This window comes from Sceloporus occidentalis, unplaced genomic scaffold, assembly GCF_023333645.1.
Source record: "Sceloporus occidentalis isolate IW3139 unplaced genomic scaffold, rSceOcc1.0.p SCAF_80, whole genome shotgun sequence".
NCBI classification, from domain to species: Eukaryota; Metazoa; Chordata; class Lepidosauria; order Squamata; family Phrynosomatidae; genus Sceloporus; species Sceloporus occidentalis.
The window spans coordinates 2371887-2397594 of NW_028317060.1; the positions used below are offsets into that span (position 1 = coordinate 2371887).

At 40.4% G+C, this 25708-nt stretch overlaps 1 protein-coding gene across 1 annotated transcript; it reads left to right on the top strand.

Annotated features, from left to right (window-relative positions):
• Window positions 1-11681: 11681 nt before the first annotated feature.
• LOC149285339 (palmitoyltransferase ZDHHC21-like) lies at window positions 11682-25156 on the top strand. The gene is made up of 7 exons (XM_089495491.1): window positions 11682-11835; window positions 14275-14373; window positions 15820-15931; window positions 16820-16958; window positions 18540-18656; window positions 22609-22652; window positions 25024-25156. Exons 1-7 carry the CDS (start codon window positions 11682-11684, stop codon window positions 25154-25156), a joined length of 798 nt encoding a protein of 265 aa, XP_089351617.1.
• The last annotated feature ends 552 nt before the right edge of the window (window positions 25157-25708 follow it).

Here is a 25708-nt window from a genome sequence, read left to right on the forward strand (position 1 = left end):
TTTGAATTTAATACTGCTATGGATGGGGAGCCAGTGGAGGGACTCACAGAGAGGTGCGGCAGAGCGTCGGGTGAGATAAATTAGTCTGGCAGAGGCATTGAGGACAGACTGGAAGGGGGATAGTCGGGAGAGAGGGAGGCCGGTAAGTAGGTTGTTGCAGTAGTCTAGACGGGTGATTACGGAATGGACGAATTTTCGAAATGTTGCGTACTTGGTTGTGGCAGGATTTCGAGAGGTTTGAGTCAATCCGAGGCAGCGGACTTGTGGTGAAGGAGAGAAAGTGGTACCGTCGACAGTGATAGAAAGGTCAGAGAGGGGAATAGAGTTGGAGGGAGGGATTAGAAAGAGGTCAGTCTTAGACATATTTATCTTGAGGTGGTGAGAGGGCATCCAGGAAGAGATGCCACATAGGCAGATGCTGATCTGAGAGAGGACAGATGCAGAGAGATTGGGGGTGGAGAGATAGATTTGTGTGTCGTCTGCATAGAAGTGGTATTTGAAGCCAAAGCTGTCGATAAGTTTCCCAAGTGAGGAAGTATAGCTACTTGTAATTATTGCCCTATAACCATACAAACATTGGGTATTTCAGGACAAATAGTAGAATCGATTTAGCTAGTTTTCTTACTTGCTTTTGTAGGTGAGTAAAAGATTCTTCAAATAAAAGTCATAAAAGGTGTTTTTTTTTCAAATTTTCACCATGTTTTATTATTTTTTTTATAGTAAATAAGATGATGTGATCAAAATAATGGTATTTGAAGAAAGCCCCTCTTGTCCTTGAAAAAAAACAATATATAACTTGTGTAGGTACTGTGGTAACTTGTCTTGTCCCCATAAACAAAGGGAATAGGTTAAGGTGGGCGTTCTTAGAATCCTTCCCTCCCACAGTTCACTAAAGGAAGTGATGAAACAGGATGTGATGTCAAATGAAGGGTATATAATTTAATGCCACACATGGACTCCTTCAGTTCTTTTTCCTTTTCCTCCATGGTGGATGGGGTAAGAGTTAGCTTCCAGCAGTGAGCTATTATCGGATCTGGAGGCTTAACATTGGGTGAGATCAAATTGTGTTGGAGGGAATTGTTATATGTATAGAGAGAGAGATAAAAGGGGGTTGGTGTCCTGTGGGGTTTGGCTATGCGTGTGTATATGAGATAAATGTGTTTGCTGTGTTGTTACCATATAATAAATACCTTTGAATGTAGACGAACCTTTATTATATTTTTCTATTTGGTTTAAACACCACAGGTACACTAAATGGGTGAGGAGAATATTACAGCTGAACACGAGCACCGCAAAAGTGTTAAAACAGCCTCGGTCCCAAAGGGTACAAAAAGAAAAAATAAGCCCAGTCCTTAAGGGGTTAAATGAACGCATACAAAAGCACTCACATTCTAAATTTGCGGGCTGCCAGGGTTGCTGAAGTGTGCCTTTAATCTGCAGGTTTTAGACTGAGTCCAGCAATTGAGTGCAGTAGTTGTAGAATCTAAGGAGCCATAAGATTTTTGTGATCTCGTTTTAATAAAGCTTTCCTCTCTGCTTATAAATTATTTACATTGTTTACCATTTCGATGCTAATGGGAAAGAACACTTGATAATCCAAATGCATTAGACTATACATAAGAAACATATTTCAAGGATACAACATTAGTTTTTAGAAACCATACATGGGAGACCCATGGTAAGTATGCTTTTCCCACAAAAAATATATAAAAATAAACACTTTAATAAACTCAAATACTTGCTATAACTGAACCAATCAATCAAGAGTTTGCGTCCTTTTTTTTTTTTAAACTGTAAATAGTCCCATCACTTTAAATATGGAAATCAATATAGCTTTCTTTAAGCGACAGTTTAATGTCCCTGACAGCCCCACTAAATAAGAATGCATATTAATGTACTCTCATTAATAGATAATTATCTCAATAATAGATAAAACACCTGAGATAGAAGCCACATACCTGCAGCTGCCTTCCTTCTTCGTGGTCTGATGATTCTTGCCACTCATTGGCTGCTTGAAGCAGCCAATCAGTAGAAGGAGTGCACTCTCATTGTAATCAACAGAAATGAATAGAACCCCTCTGGTAGTGTTAGCCAAGATGGTGCTGGAGCTGAGTGGCACCTATAGCTGACAGGGTTGTAAAAATGGACAAATAAATTATTGTAAGCTTGCGAGCAGGGCTCTCTCCACCTAATGTATCGGTTTGTCTTAGTCTGTCAATTCTAGTCTTATCATGCCCTTGAATATATGTTTTGTAAGTACTGTGTAAATTGTTGGTGCTAAATAAATAAAATATGATAATATGGTGGATTCTGCATTTGTAAAAGGAAGACCATGAAAATTTAAAAGGACCACACAGCTTTTCTATGCATGACAACGCATAAGTTGGCTGGAGTGTCCCTTTTAATGGATGGCAATTGCCACGCAGATCTCAGTGCAAAAACAGAGATGTATTGGCCTATATTCATTAAAAAGTATCGCTGTTTTTAATCTCATTTTTATACATTGCAACCTAATAAATATGAGGTTTGCTATTCAATTACATTTATTATTAGACATGTTCCAGCGTGACCCCCTTATCAGCAGCGTTTTGGGCTGTCCATGTGTGTGTGTCTGCATCAATCGTTTACTGCCTAAAACAAGATGAAATCGGACATTTGTACCTAAAAATAGTTTGCACATAATTTCAAGAAAAAAATAGAAATAAAATATTGCCCTATTACCAAAATCTGAATGTAATCATGGAGAGTTCATGGCACTTATTACATATCACACATTTGCAGGCAACCTATGCATGGCTGCAAAGCGTGCAGTGCACAGATACTCAGAGATTATGTTATATGTATGCGAGAGGCAGTGTCCAAATGTTTACCATCGCTGCACCTGTAGGGGAGGGGTGCACGTTGTGTGTAGTGATGTCCGGATCATGAACGAATCGTTCATTTGATCCGGTTCTTTTTAGTGATCCGGATGAGTCGGTTCACTAGACTGAACGATTCGTTTGTAGCGGTTCAGTCTGTGAATCATCATGCAGCTGTAACCTGATCCTAGAGCTGTGAGTCATCTGCAGAGCACTCTGGGGTCAGGTTACAGCTCATTAATTCTCACAGGAACGATGACTCATAGAGTCAGAGATTCGTTCAAAGAGTCGAATGATCCGAAGAGTCGAATGAACCGAAGAGTCGAATGAACCGAAGAGTCGAATGAACCGAAGAGTCGAATGAACCGAAGAGTCGAATGAACCGAAGAGTCGAATGAACCGAAGAGTCGAATGATTCGAATCTTACAAGGATCCGAATCTTACAGAGATTCGAATCATTCAGAGAAAATCACTGATACCATACTTTTATAAATAAATACATTAATAATGTTCACACTGCCCCCAGGATTTAGATTCCCCTGAGTTTGCCCCCCTTTACCTATAACTGCACCTACAGTTAACTTTATTAAATTAATTAAATTAACCCTCAATCATCAGCATAAAATTAACCCTTATACCCCATCAACCATAACTGCCCCTGAAATTAACCGTAAAGATCCCATTAACCATAACGGCCCCTGAAATTAACCCTAAAGACCCCATTAACCACAACGGCCCCTGAAATTAACCCTAAATACTCCATTAACCATAACTGCCCCTAAATTAATTGCATGTACTCCAGATAAATTACCTAATAAATTGGTATGGTTGATGGGGTCTTTAGTGTTAATTTGGGGGCAGTTATGCTTAATGGGGTGTTTAAGGATAATTTAGGGGCAGTTATGCTTAATGGGGTCTTTAGTGTTAATTTAGGGGCAGTTATGCTTAATGGGGTGTTTAAGGATAATTTAGGGGCAGTTATGCTTAATGGGGTCTTTAGTGTTAATTTAGGGACAGTTATGCTTAATGAGGTGTTTAGGGTTAATTTGGGGGCAGTTATGCTTAATGGGTCTTTAGTGTTAATTTAGGGGCAGTTATGCTTAATGAGGTGTTTAGAGTTAATTTAGGGGCAGTTATGCTTAATGGGGTGTTTAGGGTTAATTTGGGGGCAGTTATGCTTAACGGGGTGTTTAGGGTTAATTTAGGGGCAGTTATGCTTAATGGGGTGTTTAGGGTTAATTTGGGGGCAGTTATGGTTAATGGGGTGTTAAGGGTTAATTTTAGGGGCAGTCATGGTTGATGGGGTGTTAAGGGTTAATTTTAGGGCAGTCATGGTTGATGGGGTGTTTAGGGTTAATTTAATGGTGAGGGTTAATTTAATTAATTTAATAAAGTTAGCTTAAGGTGCAGTTGCAGGTAAAGGGGAATGTAAATCCTGGGGGCAGTGATTATGAATGTATTATTTATAACAGTATGGTGACATTCTCTGAATGATTAGAATGCCAATGAAGGCAGAGAGTCGTTCAAAGATCCGGATCTTACAATGATCCGGATCTTACAATGATCCGGATCTTACAATGATCCGGATCTTACAGTGATCCGGATCACTGTAAGATTCGGATCCCTGTAAGATCCGAATCTTTGAACGACTCTCTGCCTTCATTGACATCACTGGAGGCAGGGGGGAGGATTCATAATGAAAGGGGCGGGGCCAATCGTTAGTGTGCCTGCACGGAGTTACTGGAAAACAGTAACTCCGTGCAGACACACTGAGTGATCCGAAGATCCGGATCATGAATCGGATCATTTCAGTGAACGAATCGAAATGATCCGATTCACTTTAATGATCCGAACTTCCCATCACTAGACTTGTGTGCCGCAGGAAGCGGAAGTCGGGCCGGCGCGTGCCGTGTGTTAGTGTTGTTGCTAGTCAGCGTGGGGCGGTGCATGATGTGTGTAGCAGGAAGAGGAAGCTGCCGCTGTAACGAGGAACTGATGAGACTGCCGGTGAGTGCAGGCTGGTGACAGGGGCAGCCGGGGTGGGATAAGTGTGTGTTCTCGCCGCTTTGCATGCAGTCCGTGCTGTGTGTACGGGCGCCGGGTATGTTTGGTGGCTGTCTCTCTGCCTTGTTGTTACCCTCCCCGGGTCACCATCTGCACCTTAAAGGGAAGGTAAAGACACAAGTGAGAGGAGTGCACAGCCCGTGCTTCCTCTTATAAGGGAGGCGAGGAGGATGGTATTAAATACTGTCGGTACCGGGCACTGCTTGCTTTGAATTAGCTGTGTGTTACTGCACCGGAGAGCCCATTGTCACAATAGTAATCCTGGTCACTGGGCTCTCCGAGGCGATGCTTTAACCCTTAGAGGGATAGGCGTGGCAGGTGGGGGCTGGGGGTGAAATCACTATCGATGCTTTCATACTGGGCCTCAGTATTGTTTGTATGGGTGTGTTAATGTACGTCGTTGAGGCAAGTAGTGAATGCTGACTTATAGAAATAGAAAACCCTCAAGAATAATGCCACAGAGTGCTTCATGGTTAAAGGTAATGCTTTAATACACCAAAAATACAGACCTAAGAAACTATACATATTATAGAAACTATCATTATGCTATGTGTATATATATATATATATATATATATATATGAATATATAATGTATATATGTATATCACACACATACACACAGATACACATCCTGGCGGTTCTAATGCAAGGTGTGAAAAATGGTCCTATGGCATCGACCAAAGGCATGGTCCAGACCGCGCATGCTATCGGTTGCTATAGTGATAACACCTGGTTTAAAATATTTTTGTAGCATTGCCTTTTTTTCTACATAACTTATAGGCGTTCTCTACAAGAACATAATAGATGGTGCTTTTGCTTCAAGTCAACGACTTTGTTGCACATTTATCACGTTTATTTCAGCAGTTTTCCTTTTGGTGAGCTCTGTCTACCAAGCCTTCTCCCTGTTTGCGAAACCTCTAAATGTCTAAATAGTTTCAACATAACGTGCAGAGGCCTGGAGCAACGAAAGCTGCCGTAAGATGTGGACAAGAGTTGTAAGATCGTCGGTTTCCTACAGAAACCATGCCGTTATGTAATATAAAATGCTCTATGGGACTTATTATTACTCGTCATTACAGCAGTTTAAAAAGATGAATGGCCCGTTGGCATTGCAGGTTGAGTAATACGCACCTTATGGAAAGAGCCAACAGGTCAGCTTGTGTGTTCTATCCACTCTGCTGAATATAACACATTGTGCTAAAAGCATCATATCTAGTGTCCTATAATGCTAGTTAATGCATTCATGTTCATAATTGTACAGGGAAGGTTTCTCATGTAAAAACAAACTAGGCACTGGTTAATTGTCTTGCCATAAATAGATTCACTACTACGCATTTACACGCACGCACGCACACACACGTGACACTTTTTGCTTTTTAGTAGTTTAATCCATAATCACAAAGAAGAGAGTAAATGCTTTTTTTTTCTCCAACGCTTTTAGAATAGCGCTGATAATACCCACACCTTTTACAACAGGCGGCTAATCTTTAGCATGTACATTTTTTGTGTGCTATGTGGCCTTATTATAAATTATGGGGGTTTAAGTGACAGAGTACCTAAATGATAGAGGCATTTCCTCAAACGATCAGAGGTTTTCACTATTCTCCTTTACATCCGTCTGCTTCTGTAGCCCAACTTTGTACACAGTATATGACCAGCAAAGGCTGATATAGAGAGACAAACCCATATATAAGGTGGTCAAAGGTGACAGTAGGGGTAGATGATGTTGTCTTTAAAGGGTGGGGATGTATTACTCATGTAGTCTCCACCCTGACTGGTTTACACGAAACAAGCGAGTATAAATCTGTGTCATCTTTTCTATAACAGCGCTGTTGGCAGCTTTCTGGTCATCTCTCCCAAACTTTTTTCTGCAACAGAGTGGCCTTACAATGTGTCCACAGAAGATGTTGAGGGTCACCAATGCTTAATTCCCTGATTAGAATAGGAATAGAAATTTCACTCTACATTCAACCAGTCAGCCATGACGTTGCCTATCCTGTTACGATAAGTCAATCTCGACATAATTAGTGTCTCTTTTTATAAATACACAGTACAGAAAAACCTTGATGTGATACTTGTTGCTGCTGTGGTGTACCAGCTAAGCTCCATTCTGGGGTTCTCCTTTCAACATCTTCAGAGTTGCGGGGTCTTACTGTTTCGGCTAGGCAGAAGTTAAACACCTGCCTCCTGCTCTTGGATGTACAAGATCACAATAAAACATAACTATCTTGGGGTGTCCCATACTGATGGGTAGAAAAGCTTAAACCTAACCTCTATATCACAGGCTTTCTCCACCTCTTGGTGCTGATTATTAATAAACAATATGCTGTGGATGGAATACAGTTGTAATCGTTTGAGAAGTGGTGAGCAGTAATGATTAATAGCTCTAATTACTTCATTTTTTTTATTATTGAATCTGAAAGAATTCATTTTGGTAACGAAACACTTTCCTTTATGAGAAGTTTATGCTCCTACACAATTCTTTAGTATAATAATAACTGCTTTGTGTAAGAGAAAGCTCTGTTGGTGGTATTTAATGTTATTGATGTGTTTACTGAGCTTGTCTTTATGTAGACCCTTCGTGTGGTTATACAGTTATTCTCTGTCCGTATTGTTTTCCAAGGAACAGGTACATTTTTCCGTTGCTTTTGTGTATCCGTACATGTGTATGCTTTTGTTAAGGTGCACCTGTTGCTTTTTCTCTTTTAATGCATTTACAATACTTGTAAGCGTGAAAAGAAGCCCTCAAGACACTCCAAATGGAAATCATTGGCTTTCCTCTTAAAACCTGGCCGCTTACCATTTGCATTGGTGATATATCTCGGGTCCAGTATTCCAGCAGCGGCTGAAACTCTCATCGCTGCAGGGCAACACAGCTAGTGATGTTGGCTGGTTCGATATGTTCGGTTTGCCTGCACTTTCATAGCATTTCACTGCAACAGGGTGCGACAACGTCTTTGGCATTAAATCCGTTCTTTATAACCCCCAAGAAGCTGGGGCGAGTGGGCAGATCTAATTTTTTATTAATTCACACACATTATTCTGCATTATGAAGGGCCAACGCCTGTGAGCTTTCCTTGCAAGCAGAGCTGATCTGCCCCCCCCCCACATAAAACATATTCCGCTAGCAAGGTGGTTTTCAACAAATCTTATTGTGATTCTGCAGAGTCAATCAAGCTTTTCTTGCAGGTGGAAGTTCACCTGGTTCTTAATACATTGGGGAATTAGGTTGAAACTGCAGCACTCCAGCCAACTTTGACTTTAGTGAAAACCAGGAAAGTGACAGCTCCAAAATTAAGTTTAAAAAATACAAACTGGCCTAAAAGGAGGTTGCTTTTAATATTTAGCAGGCCATAAAATGCCACTTTAGTAGTATAAATGGCTAGGTCCTTTATTACCCAACCGGCCTCTCTATCGGATTACTCCTGGATTTCAAATAACCCGTGATGAGGAAATTGTTTTAATGTGACAATGTCCTCCGAGCCGCTTCGGCAATCCTTGTAAGACATATCCGTTTGATTTATACCGTCGGACAATATGCTTTATAAAACATACTCTGGCAAATACGGTCTCTCTATCTGTGTAGATAACAGATTAATTACCTAGAACCCTTTTGGAGATTTAATTTACAAATGTTCCATTATGAGATCATTTATCCTCATTTAAACTTTTTAAATAAATATCTAGCATTTAAGTAATGCATATACGTAAATATCGACTTCTGTGCACCCTGCCTTTCAGATCAACTACAATTCAATTTATTTTTTTTTAAAAAAGCGTTTCCAAACTCCTCGTTTAGCGTTGTCATTTGGTTCCCCGCGTTACTAGAATGTAATTGGTGTTCTGTATAAAGAATAGTTGTATATGTAAATGAGTTACCATGGAAACCAATAGACTCTTTCTCCTGAATGCTGTCTACAAGGATTAGAAAGCACCATTTAGTTACCTGTATCTTAAAGGTATCCAAACACTCTATTTTTTATGAAATTTTCTTCTGGACTTTATTGTAGCAGCAGAAATACATTGTAAAAAAAAATAAAAAATATTATATATTTTAAAACTCTTTGAAGTTGAGCATTTGCTTAGGTCAGACTGCAACCCTGGGTTCAGTATCTTTATGGTAGATCTGGGTGAATCAGATTGGTCTCTGATGAAGCAGAATGAACCCAGTAAGGTGCTGCCTCCCTTTGTGCCTCGCGAGTGCACAAGGTTGTGCTCAGTAAGCCAGACTCGCCTAATCTCAGCTAGTGTCTCTCCATGGCTGACTTACCCACTACTGCTTAAAGGTAGGGCTGCAACTAACGATTATTTTCATAATCGATTAGTTGGCCGATTATTTTTTCGATTAATCGATTAATCGGATAAAAAAATGAATGTAAATTTTTCATTTATTTAAAATAATGTAATAAACAAATTATATTAAATACAAACAGCATAATAAAAAAACTTTGATAAAATGCATTTCTTGCCTTTATTTCGCAACCAGCCCCCCCCCAATTTATGCACGTTTGAGCCCAGGCTTGCCACGCTGCCTCCCACATATACCACTCCACGCTGCCTCCCACATATACCACTCCACGCTGCCTCCCACATATACCACTCCACGCTGCCTCCCACATATGCCACTCCACGCTGCCTCCCACATATACCACTCCACGCTGCCTCCCACATAAACCACTCCACGCTGCCTCCACATATACCACTCCACGCTGCCTCCCACATATACCACTCCACGCTGCCTCCCACATATACCACTCCACGCTGCCTCCCACATATACCACTCCACGCTGCCTCCCACATATACCACTCCACGCTGCCTCCCACATATACCACTCCACGCTGCCTCCCACATATACCACTCCACGCTGCCTCCCACATATACCACTCCACGCTGCCTCCCACATATGCCACTCCACGCTGCCTCCCACATATGCCACTCCACGCTGCCTCCACATATACCACTCCACGCTGCCTCCCACATATGCCACTCCACGCTGCCTCCCACATATGCCACTCCACTCTGCCTCCCACATATGCCACTCCACGCTGCCTCCCACATATGTCACTGTGCCTGATACACCTTATACCCCGATACACCACTCCATCCTCCCCAGACATGCCACACTGCCTCCCAGACATGCCACACTGCCCTCCCCACATACGCCACTCCACTCTACCCCCAGATATGCCACTGTGGCCCCAGATCTGCCTTATACACCCTGATACACCACTCTGTCCTCCCCAGACATGCCACACTGCCCTCCCCACATATGCCTTATATACCCTATATGCCTTATACCCCCAGATATGTCACTCCATCCTCCCCAGATATGCCTTATACCCCCCAGATATCTCATAGTCCCCTCATAGAGTCACAGACCATACTTTTATAAATAAGTACTGGGTTAATCTTCACTGCCCCAGGATTTAGATTCCCCTTATTTTGCCCCCCTTTATCTCTAACTGCACCTTAAGTTAACTTTAATAAATTAATAAAATTAACCCTCAGTCCTCATCATTAAATTAACCCTAAACACCCCATTAACCATAACTGCCCCCTAAATTAACCCTAAAGACCCCATCAACCACAGCATCCCCTAAATTAACCCTAAAGACCCCATGAACCACAACAGCCCCTAAATTAACCCTAAACATACCATTAACCAAAACTGCCTCAAATTAACCCCAAACACCCCATTAACCACAGCTGCTCCTAAATTAACCCTAAACACCATTAACCATAGCTGCCCCTAAATTAACCCTAAACACCCTATTAACCATAGCTGCCCCTAAATTAACCCTAAACACCCCATTAACCATAACTGCCCCTAAATTAACTCCCACCTCCCCTAACTTTCAGTAGCCCAAATATTAATTTTATACTTAGATGAGTGTCACAGCCATGTGGTTCTGGCCTTCTGGGAGAAGGAAGGGGGCGGGGCCAGTTGTCACAGTGATTACAGGGAGGGGCTGGTAAGTAGGAGCTGCTGCTGTGAGTCAGACTAAACGGATTATATAATGAGGGGTATTTTTCAGAGCGTTTGCTCTGAAAAAACCCTCATTTAATAATTGATAAAAATCGATTCAACTAATCGATAATGGAATTCGTTGGCAACGATTTTCATTATCGATTATTATCGATTTTATCGATTAGTTGTTGCAGCCCTACTTAAAGGGCCGCCCCGTCAATGTAGAATGTATACTTATGTATGTACTTTTATACGCATTCTTCAACTTAACCTTTCATATGTTTGCTTCACTTAAAAAACACACACATGGTTTTGTGAGTAGTAGTTCTGCAGGAAAATAGGCAAATGTGTATGTGGGATTCTATAGACACCCCCCCCCCATACATTTCGTGGGACCAATCAGATTCCATATGCATTAAAGTGCATATGATGGCAGGAGCGTGCATTCAATAAGGATCTTAAATATTTGAAAGTGAACTAGTGCCCAGGGACTAGGAGGTTTAACAAAACCATACTTCTAAAATAGGTACCAACACGTGTGTATGAGTTGCAGGGAACTTAACACACACATAATGAACAATTGTGCGGTATCCATTTCTTACTTGCAAATGAAATGCCATCAAAGCCGGCGTTGTCAGGATCATTTTGAAAACTCTTGATGAAACTGCAGTTTATTTGCCGTTTTATTTGATTGTTTTTTGAGTTTTGACTTATTTTCTTGTCCTTTCCGCAGAGCTGTGCTTACTCACCCGCCTGTCGGTCCTAGACGTGGCAGCTGACACTGCACGATGGGCCTGCCTATACACTTTGTTGTCGACCCTCAGGGATGGTGCTGCGTGGGAGTGATCTTCTTCATCTGGCTCTACAACACGTTGTTTGTTCCAAAGCTTATTCTCTTCCCCCACTTTGAGGAAGGACACGTTTCCTCAATTCACATACTGAGTAAGTGGCACAAGTCATTGTTTTGGAGCTTAAGATTCCCCCCTCCTACCTTTTTTCTATCTGGAATGACATGTACTGACAGACATTGCATTTTTCTGTAATAACTGCTTCCCTAAAATGTATCGCTAATGGTGTGCATGTTATTAGAACTTTATCTAGGTAGAGTTCTGCATCCTTAAATCCGTAAATATGGTCAATCAAGATCAAAACTAAGGATTAATGAGATTTCACCCTCATTTCTTTCTTCCCTTGTGGAAAATGATTGCCTAACAGTTATTAACACCAAGCTTACTTTTAATAAAATACTTTAATGATAGTAGCTACAAGTTTTGGATGCTGATATAAATACCGTATTGGCTCGAATATAGGCCGCACTTTTCCCCCCCACTTTAAGTCTTTAAAGTGGGGGTGTGGCCTATATTCGGGGTCTAGCGCCAGACGCCCAGGCAGCGGGGTTAGGATACAGATCCTCCGCAGCGGTGCAGGGGACCTGCATCCTACTCCCTGGTACGCTCAGACAGCCTCCCCTGCCAGCACTTTCCACGGGGGGGGGGGTGCCGGCACGGGAGGTTGTCTAAGCACATTGTGCGGACTGTCACCGGCTGCGGAGGTTGTTTACCCGCATAGCCGCAGCCGGTGACCGTCCGCACGATGCGTTTTACCTCTATTGCGTAGATGTCCGCCGCCGGCCCCGCAAGACACCCGGGAGTCTCCTCTGGTAAGTCTTGGGGCAGAGTGGAAGCATATTTTGGGGGGGGGGGGAGGAGGACAGTGGCAGCATATCTTGGGGGGGGGGGGGGGAGACAGTGGCAGCATATCTGGGGGGGAGACAGAGTGGTAGCATATCTCGGGGGGGGGGGGAGACAGAGTGGCAGCATGTTTTTTTTGGTGCTTTTTTTAAAGAAAAAAACTTTTTCTTTAAAAAAGCACCAAACTTTTAGGGTGCGGCCTATATACGGGGGCGGCCTATATCCGAGCCAATATGGTACTTAGTTTGTTCCATTAGCAGTGTCCTGAACCTGGACCTTTTGGATGTTTAGTCTCGTTACTAATGCCCCTTTGTTCTTATTGGGACCTCAATCTGATGTACTGTGTAACGATTATGAAAATTGTAGTACCCACGGTACTACAGTCTGCAACACTACTGCTCTTTTAACAAGGGTAATGGAGTGATGGTGGAATTCCTGTTCATTGCTTAGCCATGGTTGTTATAATGGTAGCAATAAGCAGATATCATTTATATTGGTGGTGTGGTCTGTTCAGTCAGTCCCTGATTGGGCTTTAGCCACGTCACTCATAAGTGACATTAATATACAATATTAAATGACAATGTCCAGGAAATGATAGGTTTGCTCCAAGGGCACAGCCACCACACACAGTAAGTGCTTGGGAGACTTATTTAGTAGAGGTGGAAAGGGTGGTGTGACTCAGGGTAGGTACCACTTGCAAATCATTCTAAGGGAGTCTGAATGACTCTGGAGATGCCTTAGTGTCTCCACAGCATGCCACAAAAAGGAGAGCGTGGTACTGAAAATACTGAATCAGCAATGTGAAGTTAGGAAATTAAAATCAGGAAGGACCAGCTTCATAGGCTAAAATCATCATGTCACTGTAAAAAGCCTGTTGGTAACATGCACTAAACAGAACAAAAGTATTGGGACACCTGATCATTACACCAACAGGGACTTAAATGACATCACATTCTAAATACATAGATATTATTTAGTTGACCCCCTCCCCCCCTGCAGCTATTACAGCTTCCAAAGCAAGGTCCATAAAAACATGGTTGGAGTGTGTTCTTGAACTGGCCCACACAGAGCCCTGACCTCAACTCCATCGAACACCTTTGTGATGAACCGGAACGGAGATTGAGGGCCAGGCCTTCTCGCCCAACATCAGTTCCTGACCCTACAAATGCTCTACTGGATGAACTGGCAAAGATTCCCGCAGAAACACTCCAAAATCTTGTGGCAAGCCTTCCCAGGAGAGTGGAAGCTGTTATAGAGGCAAAGGAAGGACCCACTTCATACTAATGTCTATATATTAGAATGTAATGTCGTCGAAGTCCCTGTTGGTGTAATGGTCAGGTGTCCCAATACTTCTGTCCATATAGTGTGTGTGTATGTCTCTATGTGAGCGAGAGACTTAAAGGCCCTATTGTCTGTTATCATGTACCAGGTCTTTAAAACGTATTTGGAAGAGGTGTTAGCAATTGTCAAATATTATCACTGTATTTTCTAAAAATCTGATGGGTATTCTGTGTTAAGCATTATCCAGAATCCAAGAACAATCTAAGATTTGGAGGTAATTTCCATCAGCTGAACTGTTTGTGTGCAGCATTTACATGAAACATGGAAGAGAAAGAAGTGTTTGTCTCTGATCCTAATGGGTTTTTCACTTGAATAGTGAACCTTCCCTTTTTCCCCCTCTTCTTTTCAGCTTACTATATGGCTTCATTGTTTTGCATTGTTTCACTTCTAAGAGCGTCAACTGCAGACCCTGGCAAACTGCGAGAGAGTCCAAAGATCCCTATGACAGGTAATAATTTCAAGTGATATGTAATGAACTCTCTAGGCCAGAGATCAAAACAGGTTGAAATTGATGAAATCACAAAAAAGCATGTAAATCTGGATTGTGTGCAGCCCTCAATGCCTGTATTTAACGAATACTGGAGTCTGTGTTGCACCTTTATTTAAAAAAAAAAAAAAAAAAAAATCACCTTTGCCTGAAAGCTGAGCATCTTTAGCGGGGACTGAGTTGTGGTATCAGATACAGTAATGAGTTCAGCTCCTGTTGGCTCGCACTGTGGTTTACTGCTACATGATTTGCATGTCAAGCAAGTTCATAAAGAATTCCACCGTTGGAATTTGAAGTCAGTTTGCGTAAGCGGTTACAGTACACAAATAATAAAGGATATACGCATGGTCTCAGTTTGAATATATGGTATATAAAATGCGTGTGTATATATATATATATATGTGTGTGTGTGTGTGTGTGTATATGTATATATTATATATATATATATATATATATATATATATATACTTGAGTATTATTGGATTAGATATATTGGTACACTTTGCTACAGGTGTTCTCCAGTTTTCCTGTCTATTAAGGGGGGGGTTCTTTATTTCTATTTTCCTTCAATTTTGTTTCACTGAACCAAACTAAAAGGGGAAAACTCTTGAGTAACTGACCCTTCGGTCTTACTAAATCTTTGTGTGTCATTTATTGTGATGGTGCTCGTAGGAAGGCGTTTAAACCTTCAATTGGGATGTATGAGGAGTCCAGAAAGGGCATTTAAATATTCTCTTACAGTACAACCACAATGCTACCTTTACAAAAGGATGATGGGAATTGAACAGAGAGCTACTTGAAGTGCCCTAGCTTTACCAGTGCCAACCTCCACCACAAAAGAAACAATCCAAATGATTTAAGTGTTAAATAAAATATTGGTTTCAGTGTTGGATTTAGTTATGGTTTTGTAGTTCCATGGTAAAAATTGTACTTCAATGTAACTTTTAGTCAATGCAGTGCATTGACTATGTGTGTACTTGTTTTAATGCACCTAGTTTATGCATGGTCCTAGGCATCACAATTTCATGTGTCCGTTTCTGTCACAACCACATATCCAGTAACCATGAAAATGAAAACATAGTCTGACCAGTTTTTGTTTTTTTTGTCAGCTCTACCCATAGTTGACGTATTTTCCTTTGTCAATCGGTTTGATTGTTTTGTAGATAAGGAGACCTGCAAAATGGGGGAGTGGAATAATTTATAATTGCAGGGATAATAATCCATGCAATTATAAAAGTTATTTCAATGTATGTAAGTAGTGGTACACGGGATTATTTAGTATACTATACTGTGTGACAGGATTTCGAATGGTGACAGGTCCATTTAAGTTCAATAAATTCAAGAAATGTGTAGGTTAGTTTGAAATTACCTAACCCATTGATTTATTCACCTTTTTTTTCCTGCCAGAGAAAGAGTTGTGGGAATTATGTAATAAATGCAATATGATGCGACCAAAGCGTTCCCACCATTGCAGCCGCTGCGGGCACTGCGTCAGGAGAATGGATCACCATTGTCCGTGGTAAGATGTGACGCTCTTACCTCTGTCTAGAAATGTCGACAGTTAATAATATTTTGCTGTTTATCATGATTTGTCAAATGCGTAGCATAGTCACTTGTAGATAAACCACACTCTTTAATATGTACTACATGTGACTTAATCAAATCTTTAGACTACTTCTTCCGCTTCTTCCTTCTAAATATAGTGCTGTTTATTTCAAATGAGTTTAATGGGGATAACCTCCAGGTATTAGATTACGTGGAGACGGACAACTTGAGGGAGAACTCCCGCCATACTTTTTATATCCTTTTTGTTAATTTCCTATGGTTTTATGTGATGTCACAAAACGTCTAATAAACTGTGAAATTCATTAGAATTTTTTTAATTTGTATTCACGTACCTGTGATCCTCTATTTGAGAAGCCTTTTGGAGATCGTATCACAGCCCCTGACTTGTTCACACATGATGTAGAGAGCGATCTTGTAAATATGTATTTGCCACGGGTGGTCTCCCACCTCCAAAAGCAAACCACCTGTTGGTGTAAAAATAGCAAAATGCCTCTGTATTTGCAACAACACATCATGTACGGCAGTCGTGCTAGTACCGTTCATTGTGCTAGTGAACAATGGATCCTAGTGCCTTTTTAATCACTCTGGGGAAATGGGAACCAAGGCACACCCATACAAAATCTCATGTAAGTTTTCCTGCTCTTCTGCTTTAGTGAACAAAACCCTACTTGGCACACATTGCTATGTACCCTACTGGCAATTGAAATATACCATATACAGGAGGAGCTCCCCTTCAATCCAAAACGGCATTCCACCTTACCAATTTCAGGTAGCACCCATTCATGTTTTCTCATTTAGTTTCTGTGATGTTCTTAATAGATTTTCTTTCCCTTGACTCCAGGATAAACAACTGTGTTGGTGAAGACAACCACTGGCTCTTCCTCCAGCTCTGTTTCTACACACAAGTCCTCAGTGGTTACACTCTGCTTCTAGACTTCTGCCACTACTATTACTTCTTACCACTGAACGCTATCAATTGGGTACGTACATGTCTCATGTTTATTACTAAATATATTAAAATGCAGGTTTTTTTCCCAACACACTGTATACTTTTTTTTCTTATTTGTTTGAGTATTGTTTAATTATATTCACTGGGTCGGGCAATACAACATTTAATTTCTAAGATATATGTTGTCAATGATAATAGTTTTATGTGTTTTATATTCAAAGCTTAGGAAATAACTAGCCTTTCTTGTGATTCTTGTATTTTCCTTTTGACAAGAAATTTTTGGAAAATTTATTTTCTGGAAGTGATCGGCAGAGGGCAGTCTTGTATAGTACGTTGTCATTGTGCTTGCATTGTAGCCCTATGAGTAGTGCTCCTTGCAACCTATTTTCCTAATGGTGGAATTATTATTTTTATGTTGCACCATCATATTCTGTAGCGCTGTACACCGGGTAGACGGGACATAACAAGTAGTGTGTAACATTACCACTTGACTTACATAAACAGGTGAGGAGGGCCCTGCTCAAATGAGTTTACAATCTAGATTACGGGGGTTCTGTATAACCAGTTGCCAGTGGAAACATAAACTTTGACATATACCGCATTTGCTCGATTATAAGACAAGGTTTTTTTCAGAGCAAATGCTCTGAAAAATACCCCTCTTCTTATAATCGCGGTTGTCTTCTAATCAGACCTCAAATGAGGTCTGACTATTAGACTAAGACCTGGATCCTCCTGTATGGTAACCTCAGCTGCTGCCGGCGTCTATCACCGAGCGCCGGCGAAAGTGCCGGCAGCAGCCGAGGTTGCATACGCGCGGACCTTCCTACTCCCGGGATAGCCCGCCCACTGCGGGGAAGCAGAGCGGGTTGGGGAGATTTCTCCAGAAGCAGGACCGGGACCCGGCTGCACTGTGCCGTCCCAGAGCGGATCCAGTAGACCTCTTCAATTTTCTGGAGGAGGCGGGGCCTAGCGGGGTCACACAGCGTCATGCCGTAATCCTGTGGGAGCTGCAGCAAGCGCCTGCTGAGGCATCGTTGTGAGTGAAGTGCTTGAGTGAGTATATTAGTGTCTGGGTATCTAAGTGTCAGGGTGGGTAGGTAAGTGTCAGGGTATGTAAGTGTCCCCTATATGCCACTCTGCCCCATTATATGCCTTTTAACCCCCTATATGCCAGAGTGGCATATAGGGGGTTAAAAGGCATAATATGGGGCAGAGTGGCATATAGGAGGGTATAAGGCATGCCTGGGGGCAGATGAGCATAACTGGGGGCAGGTTGGTAAATAAAAGGAAATTAAAAACAAAAAAATAGTGTACATGAATTAACATTTACTGGTAAAACTTTTTTCCTACAGGGTCGTCTTATAATCAGGCTTTTTCTTTTTTTCCTAAATTAATATTCAGATTTTGGGGGGTCATCTTATAATCGAGCAAATATGGTAATACAGTTGCTTATTATGCTTGAAAAGTATATTTTAATCATAATTTTAGCCGTGTATCATGGGAACACAAACAACGCTAAAAAATAAATAAATTGAAAAATTTAAAAATTCCTTGATTGCAGTTTTGGGTCTGTGAGAGGCAATCTGCCATGTTTTTATGCTTGTTTTTGTAGGATTTATTTGTGTTCAGGCACGAGCTGGCTTTACTTAGGATGTCCACCTTTATGGGTCTCCTCATGTTTGGAGGCATGTGTAGCCTCTTCTACACTCAGATCATGGGTATATTAACGGTAAGTGACATTTTCTTTATTTTATGTGTTTGGTTTTTGTCTCTCTTCCTTCAAAATAACCTTGTTGCAGCTTCTTTGATTTTATAGAATTATTTTTTTGTATTTGTTATTCCATACGCATCTTCATCTGCTTTAGGAGGGCAAATATATTGTAGACTCCCCAATGTCTGCCCAGTTGACGGCTTCAAACTCATAAAGGCTATCCTTTTAACAGTTAATTCCAGTTGTATCACTACAAATAGATTCAGTAGCTTTTTAATTTTGAAAGGCATTTCTCCACTGGAAGGGTGATAGATGAGGGCAATCGCCTTCCAGCAGAAGTTGTAGACATAAATACGGGTTTAAGCATGCATGCAATGGTCATAAGGCTACACAGGTGTTTCTCAGGACGTGGTCCCTGCTGCCAGTTCTCATATCTCACACTGATGGCAGATGCCACACACATGTTCACTGTGTAGTATAGTATTCCTCTGGGTGTAACATGACTGAGAGGTATAAGATGACATAATTAAGTGGTAGTGAGAACTGTCAGCAGGTACAATGTGAAGGACAGTGATGGTTGCGTGAGTCTCAAGCCCCAGTGATGTCTCAACAGCTGACGGTGTATGAAGGCTCTAACCTTTCCTTTTTGTTCCTTCAATACCCACTCACTTTTTCTTGGCTTTTGTGTTTATATGTATTTTACTGCAGTCTTCATTTAATTATTAAAAATGATAACTCCAGTTGACAGCCCCATGGTATGAAATCTGTTCTCACATGGCATACCGTAGTGGTTTTTTGAATCGTTTACACACGCACAACTTAATAGCATACAGTCTGTTTATACCCCTTGCTTTGTGCAATATTCTGGAAACACAGTACTCTTTAGGCTTTGAAGACCATTTATCCTGGGAAATTCAGACTATGGTCATGTACCCAGTCTCGGAAATGCACATCTTTTATTTACTTTTGTCGTTTTGTGTTTTGTTTTTTTAGCCTTGCTGCCTTGTTTTGAGTTATAGTCCCATCTGCCCCATAGACCTTGATTAATGGGCTGTAAGTCATGTCTTATAGTCATTTGTTAATCTGATTAAATAAGGGGGATGTTTCAGACAGTTTGGCGCTCATGTGCACACTGAAACATTAAGCAAATGTAGATATTAAACAAATGAGTCCTTTCTATTCGCGTGGGAAGGAACAGGTACAAGAGTAGATGACAAAATATGATGCGCAGTGGATGTCTATATACTTAGACACGTCCTGTCGTGTCCAAGAAAAATGGCCCCGAATCTTGCTGAGCATAATAACACGGACCTGAAGAATCCAGCTCATGTGATCCTGTATGAAAGGCATTTGGGCTTGTTGCATGTTATGGAATACTCCATTTTGCATTTCGATACAGTAACAAAGCCTTCTGTAACCTTTGTGTTACACCCCCCCCCCCCCCCCCCCGCATATTAGAAACTTGCCTTTTGCTGATAGAACGAAGCAGTCATCGCCCCTTTCCAGTTTCCATGATTTTGATGATTATTTCCAATAGAAACTGGGTTTCTCTTGTAAACATTCTAAAGATGGTTGTAAAGAAAAGAGGGGAATTCTGGTTCTGATTGATATGCTAGCTTTGCTGGGGGGTATTTTTGTTTTTCTTCAAAAAAAATAAAAAATAACGCCCACAGTCAATAAGAAGAAATCACAAGCAATAGATAGGATTAATAACTAAATGGTTATTCTAGCAGCTGTTTTCATTAAGGAGTACTGCTTAATCAATGGTAGATAATCACGTATTCCCAACACGCATCTAAATAAATAGAAAAATGAAAAAAAAAATTCAAAGTATGTGGGGACCACAGGTTTGCTGATCATTTTAAATGGATTGTGATGACAAAGGAGGATGCAGCCATCTGATTTAATATTTGAAAACAATTTTAAGAGTTATATTTTATTTTTTTTATGTTAATGTGTGTGTTCACTCAGTATCTGCCTCTAGGATTTCAAATAACATATGGTGCCATTTTTGTGGTGCTTGCAGTACGCCTTTGATTTTCTTTTAAGATATCTGTCGTTTTCTTCCTCTAATTTGTATCCATGCCACTGGAGATAACAGGGAAAAATGATTTCCTTTGGATGGGCCTCCAGGAATGATCCCCTCTTCCATGCTGTTGAATGTAGCCTGCAGAAGCAGATTATCTGTGACCCAGATAAAGTAATTAGAATTTACTCAGACACTTATAAAGAAAAGGATCTTGTAATCTCATTTCCAAAAGTTAAAAGGTCCCTCATTCCTTATAACATGTTTCTTATAACATGACCAGATGTTTCAATTAGGATGCATCCTTCAAGAAGACTAATCTTTAGCCTAATTTTAAGGGATTACAATGATTATTTTTTTCACTGTAGGAAAACTATAAAGCTGGTTTCGGATGGTTTTAAAGGAAATGAATTGGGAATTTAAGGATTTTTTGTTGTTTATTCCCTCTATAATGCTTATTGCTAGGTTCAAATATATGTTATGACACTGCATAAAGGCTTATATGGCAATGTCTTGAAACCTTTTATATATTTTTTTTTAAAGGTATCTGAGGAGCCCCATAATGAGACTCCACTTCTAAAACCCTCCTTCCAATCATGATTTCTTTATAAGAAGTGGACTGGCGCTTACTTGGTGTCTTAGCGCTTACTTTATACAATGCCTCATATGTGCGTTTAGTGATGATGTCAACCTTTATAGCAGGAACCCCAAAGGAAAATATTCTAAAACTTAGTTAATGTTTGCTTTCATGGTTTCCTTGAGTAGATTTAGGCTTTCTCTGGTGATTTATGTGTTTAGTCCAGTCTAGTTCAAGTGGTCCAGTGTTGACTATGTGAAATGCAATGTCTGCAAAGATTATGGTTTATCTTCACTTTCATGTTACTGCTTTTACCATTTCCGTTGTGCTTGCTACATTTATTTATTTATTTATTTTAAAAGTAACTCCTTTGAAATGGGTTGTGCTATCCCTACATGGCTTCCAGTCCTCGTTTTATCTCTGGCCACAGTACGGTGCCTCTCTGTAGGCATGAACGAACAGCCATTTTGCGGCTTTGCTGCGTATTAATCCAAAAGTAATCAAAGAAGAAAAATGTGCCCAACACGCGTTACCTTCCTAATCTTATTTTACTATGTGTCGTGTTTGCACTTTGCTAAGCCCCATGAGTTTGTGTACATTTTACTAGTCTTTGCCGAATCTGATGGTTCAGTCGCAGTCAAGCAAGTATTTTCCTTTTGATCCCATTGTAATTTTCAGAAACGTCTATTGTCCTCAACATACCATTTTATTCCTCTGGATAGAAATGCTTTGCTAAGAATCATGTTCTTTCAGATTTACGAGGCAATGTTTAACACTTGAGGACATTGGTCTGATTTGTTTCCGTTTGTGGAAAGTGAAAGGGTCAGGCAATAACTATTTTTTTTTTTTTTTGTGCATTCGTGCATGCTTTCTCCTAGCTTGGCAGGCTTTGGTTATTCTTCTCTTATTACGATGAATATCCTGAAATGCTGAACGGTTCCGGGCTGGCTATCCGAGACACAAATGTTTTACCATTAGTCTCTTGACCTACTTGGTTATTCTGTTTTATTCAGTTCTAGAGGTTTGTGACTGAAGGCGAGTCTAGTGTGCTTCTTATGGTGCTTAATATAGAAGGCATTACTTGATGAAGACCTCGCCCAGTAGTAAAAAATCCATTCAGCATCAAAGGGTCAATGATTTCCAGCTACTAGCTGGACAAATACTTAAAGCAGTTGAACGTAGTTTTGCCAAACTGGGCATGGCCGTCCGCAGTTCAGTGCCTCTTTGCCATAGAGGACTGTAGTTAAGATCCCCAAAAAGTAACACTGACCATCAGCTAAGCGTATTACCTAGACTTTAATTGATTTTATTCATTTTTTGGTCATTTATCCAACATGTTATTTATTTGTCACTATATCTTTCAACAGGACACAACAACTATAGAAAAAATGTCGAACTGCTGCGAAGAAACGTACGTATCTTTTAAAAATGTATTTTTCAGTATTTAGGTGTGTGGGTTTTATCCTTCTTTATTCGCTTTGTGGGTAAAAAAGTGGCACTAAACTTTGTATTTTTTTTTTTTTCTTTGACAGCAGCAGGTTCAAGTGAAGACAGACAGTAAAGGGATTTTTTTCTTCTACCAAACCTGAAGGGAATATTTCTACAAACCATACTTTTAGTAGAAAAGTATGCTTTCCTAAATCATTTTCTTAGGAAAAAAAAAAAAAAAAAAAAAAATTTAGTGCCACTTAAAATTATACATTTGCGTTAGTACTATTACTGCAACAACAACAGTTCTAGACAACAAATCTATTTTACCCTGTTGGTTTAGGTTTGTAGACATGGTTGGCACACTCAGATGCATCCTTCTGAGTGACTGCACCAGTGGTTTTAAAGCTCCAGCTTTCTAGGAGAGATAAGAAAACCTTGATTCCTGCTCCTGGGATGAAAGCAGAATGTGTTACTGTTACTTGAGGATATATAATATGCATATAGTATACATTAGTGTTATTGAAATAGCTGGCAGGTGTCTCCTCTGTAACTGCTGCAGTTGTACATACAGGGGTGTAAAAAAAAAAAAGAGAAACGTAGGTAGAACTTCCATGTCTTTTCATAGTTAGAAAATACAACTGAAGCAAACTGAACATTTTGCTTTGGTAAAAAGGAAGTTGTCCATTAAATAGTACTGTTTTTATTTTCTAGTTTCTCTTAGCCCCATTACACATCAATCTGTGAAAATATAGGAAAAACACATACTGCCAGCTGACTTCCTGCCAATTTACAAAAAACACAGCACTATATATATATATATATATATATATATATATATATATATATATACATATACACACACACACACACACAATAATGTTAGGTTAGCAGTAACAAAATTGTGCTTTAATTTTGTTCCACTAAAACCCAGGAGGCTGCCATTGTCGGTCATTTTTGTGACTTGGATAAGTTTGAGCAGTGCTCTTCGACCCTCTCCTCGAGGCTCACCCAGCAGTCCAGGATTTAGGTATTACTCATGTGTGTTTGAGGTATTTTTGGTTATTAGATTTGCAACACCTGAGAAATACCTAAATCCTGGACTGTTAGGTGTGCCTTGAGGAGAGGGTTTGGTTAGCACTGAGTTAGAGTATGAATGGTGAACCTATGGCAGGTGGGCCACAACGGACATGCCAACACCTCTGTTGTGGTAGACGGCCATGTTGCAGACTGATTTTTTGTTTGATTTTTTTTTTTAAGGGTTTTTAAAAAATAAAGGGCCTGCTCATATAGACCTCTGTATGTGATACTTCCCTTGTGAAGCATCCCAGCTATCGATGCTGGGCAGGGAAGCTATTGAAACAGAGGTCTATAGGAACATACCACACACTCCCTCCAATTACAAAAGGTAAGCGATGAGGAGAAAGAATGGGGTAGTAATAAAATGGATAAAGAGATGCAGGAAAGACATAGTGGTGGCAGCAGCAACACATGGGTTCCATCTGAAAAGCAACTGAACACCTTGCACCCATCCTGTTTAATCTAAATATATTTATATACATTTAGAGTAAACGGTACGGGTGTTTGTGCTGCTGCCACTTTCCTTGCCTACGTTAAAATATGAGAAAAGAAGGGTTAAACAATGCAGATTATTCTTTAAATTCCTCCCCCAAAAGAATATATATATATATATATATAAAATATACACACACACACCAAGCGGTGTTGGCACTTTGAGGTTTGCAACTTTTACCACAAGGCAGTGTGATAGGGAATCCATGGCTTTTTTGCAGCTGCCCGAAAAACCATTTTATTATGCAAAAACAGGAAATGTGGGAAACGCCACCATGTACTATTTGCTTTACATACTTTAGCACTTAATTGTGGTTAGGAGAAAAACTCCCACATGCAAACTCATTTTGCTGCTACTTCATCTATGTCACTTGGTTGTGGAGTCAAAACCTTTTAAAACAAACTTCAGGTTACACTTTTTAACATGCATATAGGTTTCTTTTTTTGCGATGGGCTGTCAGTATCACAAAATGGCATTTCCAGGAATCAAAGAGGAATGAAAGGATGTGCCACTGTGGAAATGACATGAATTCTTGTCATCCCAGGGTTGTCTACAGCTTCTGAAGTTGCCCTCCATTGATTGACAATAAAGTTGCAGCCCCTGCTAGGTGGCGTTGAAACGCAGCTGCATGTCACAGCGAAAGGAAAGCTGCATTTGTGATGCTAGGAAACACAATTCATCTGAGCTTTCTAATAGATCCCCAGCCAACCCTGTATTGTCTGTGCTGACAGAAGTGCACCATGGGAATGCTGTCTTTCACTAATAATGCTGTCTTCTGTAGATCTAGAGTTCGAAAACCATGGCAGCAGACCTTCTCAGAAGTTTTTGGCACTCGCTGGAAGATCCTGTGGTTCATTCCTTTCAGGCAGAGGCGACCACTGAGAGTCTCCTACTACTTTGCCAATCAAGTCTAAACAGATGGATGGTGGGCACAGATGGGTCCGCCCCGCTGGAAGCGAGTTACAGGTTTTTATCATAACCGTGCTATGACTGTCTTCAAGTCGGTTCTAATCCACCCACCGATCTCAGACATCACAAAGTGCCCCAGGCTTTGTTTTAATAGTGATCTTAACGCGGTTATGGGAACAATACATGATATGTATTTCTGTGTTAGTTTGTTTCCTTTTTATTTTTCTTTTAAGTTGTCTTATTTCCCCCTCAGGACATATGAACTCCCTCAGGCTAAAAATCAAAATCATGTTTTTTATTTTCTACTGTGAAAGTTTTAAATCGCCTCTTCTTTTTAATTTCGGGAGGGGGTTTCTATTTGTTTTTAATTTGTTTTAATAATGCACTGATTGTATATTTGTTTTTCATATCTACTATGTTCGCTCACATGCCATTGTTAGTGAACCAAGTGGGATTTATTTTCCCTATTCCCATTTTATTTTCCCCTGTACCCTTTATACCTCCACCAAATGTTTACTGTACAGGTTCTATATATAATTGATTTTGAGGGATATATT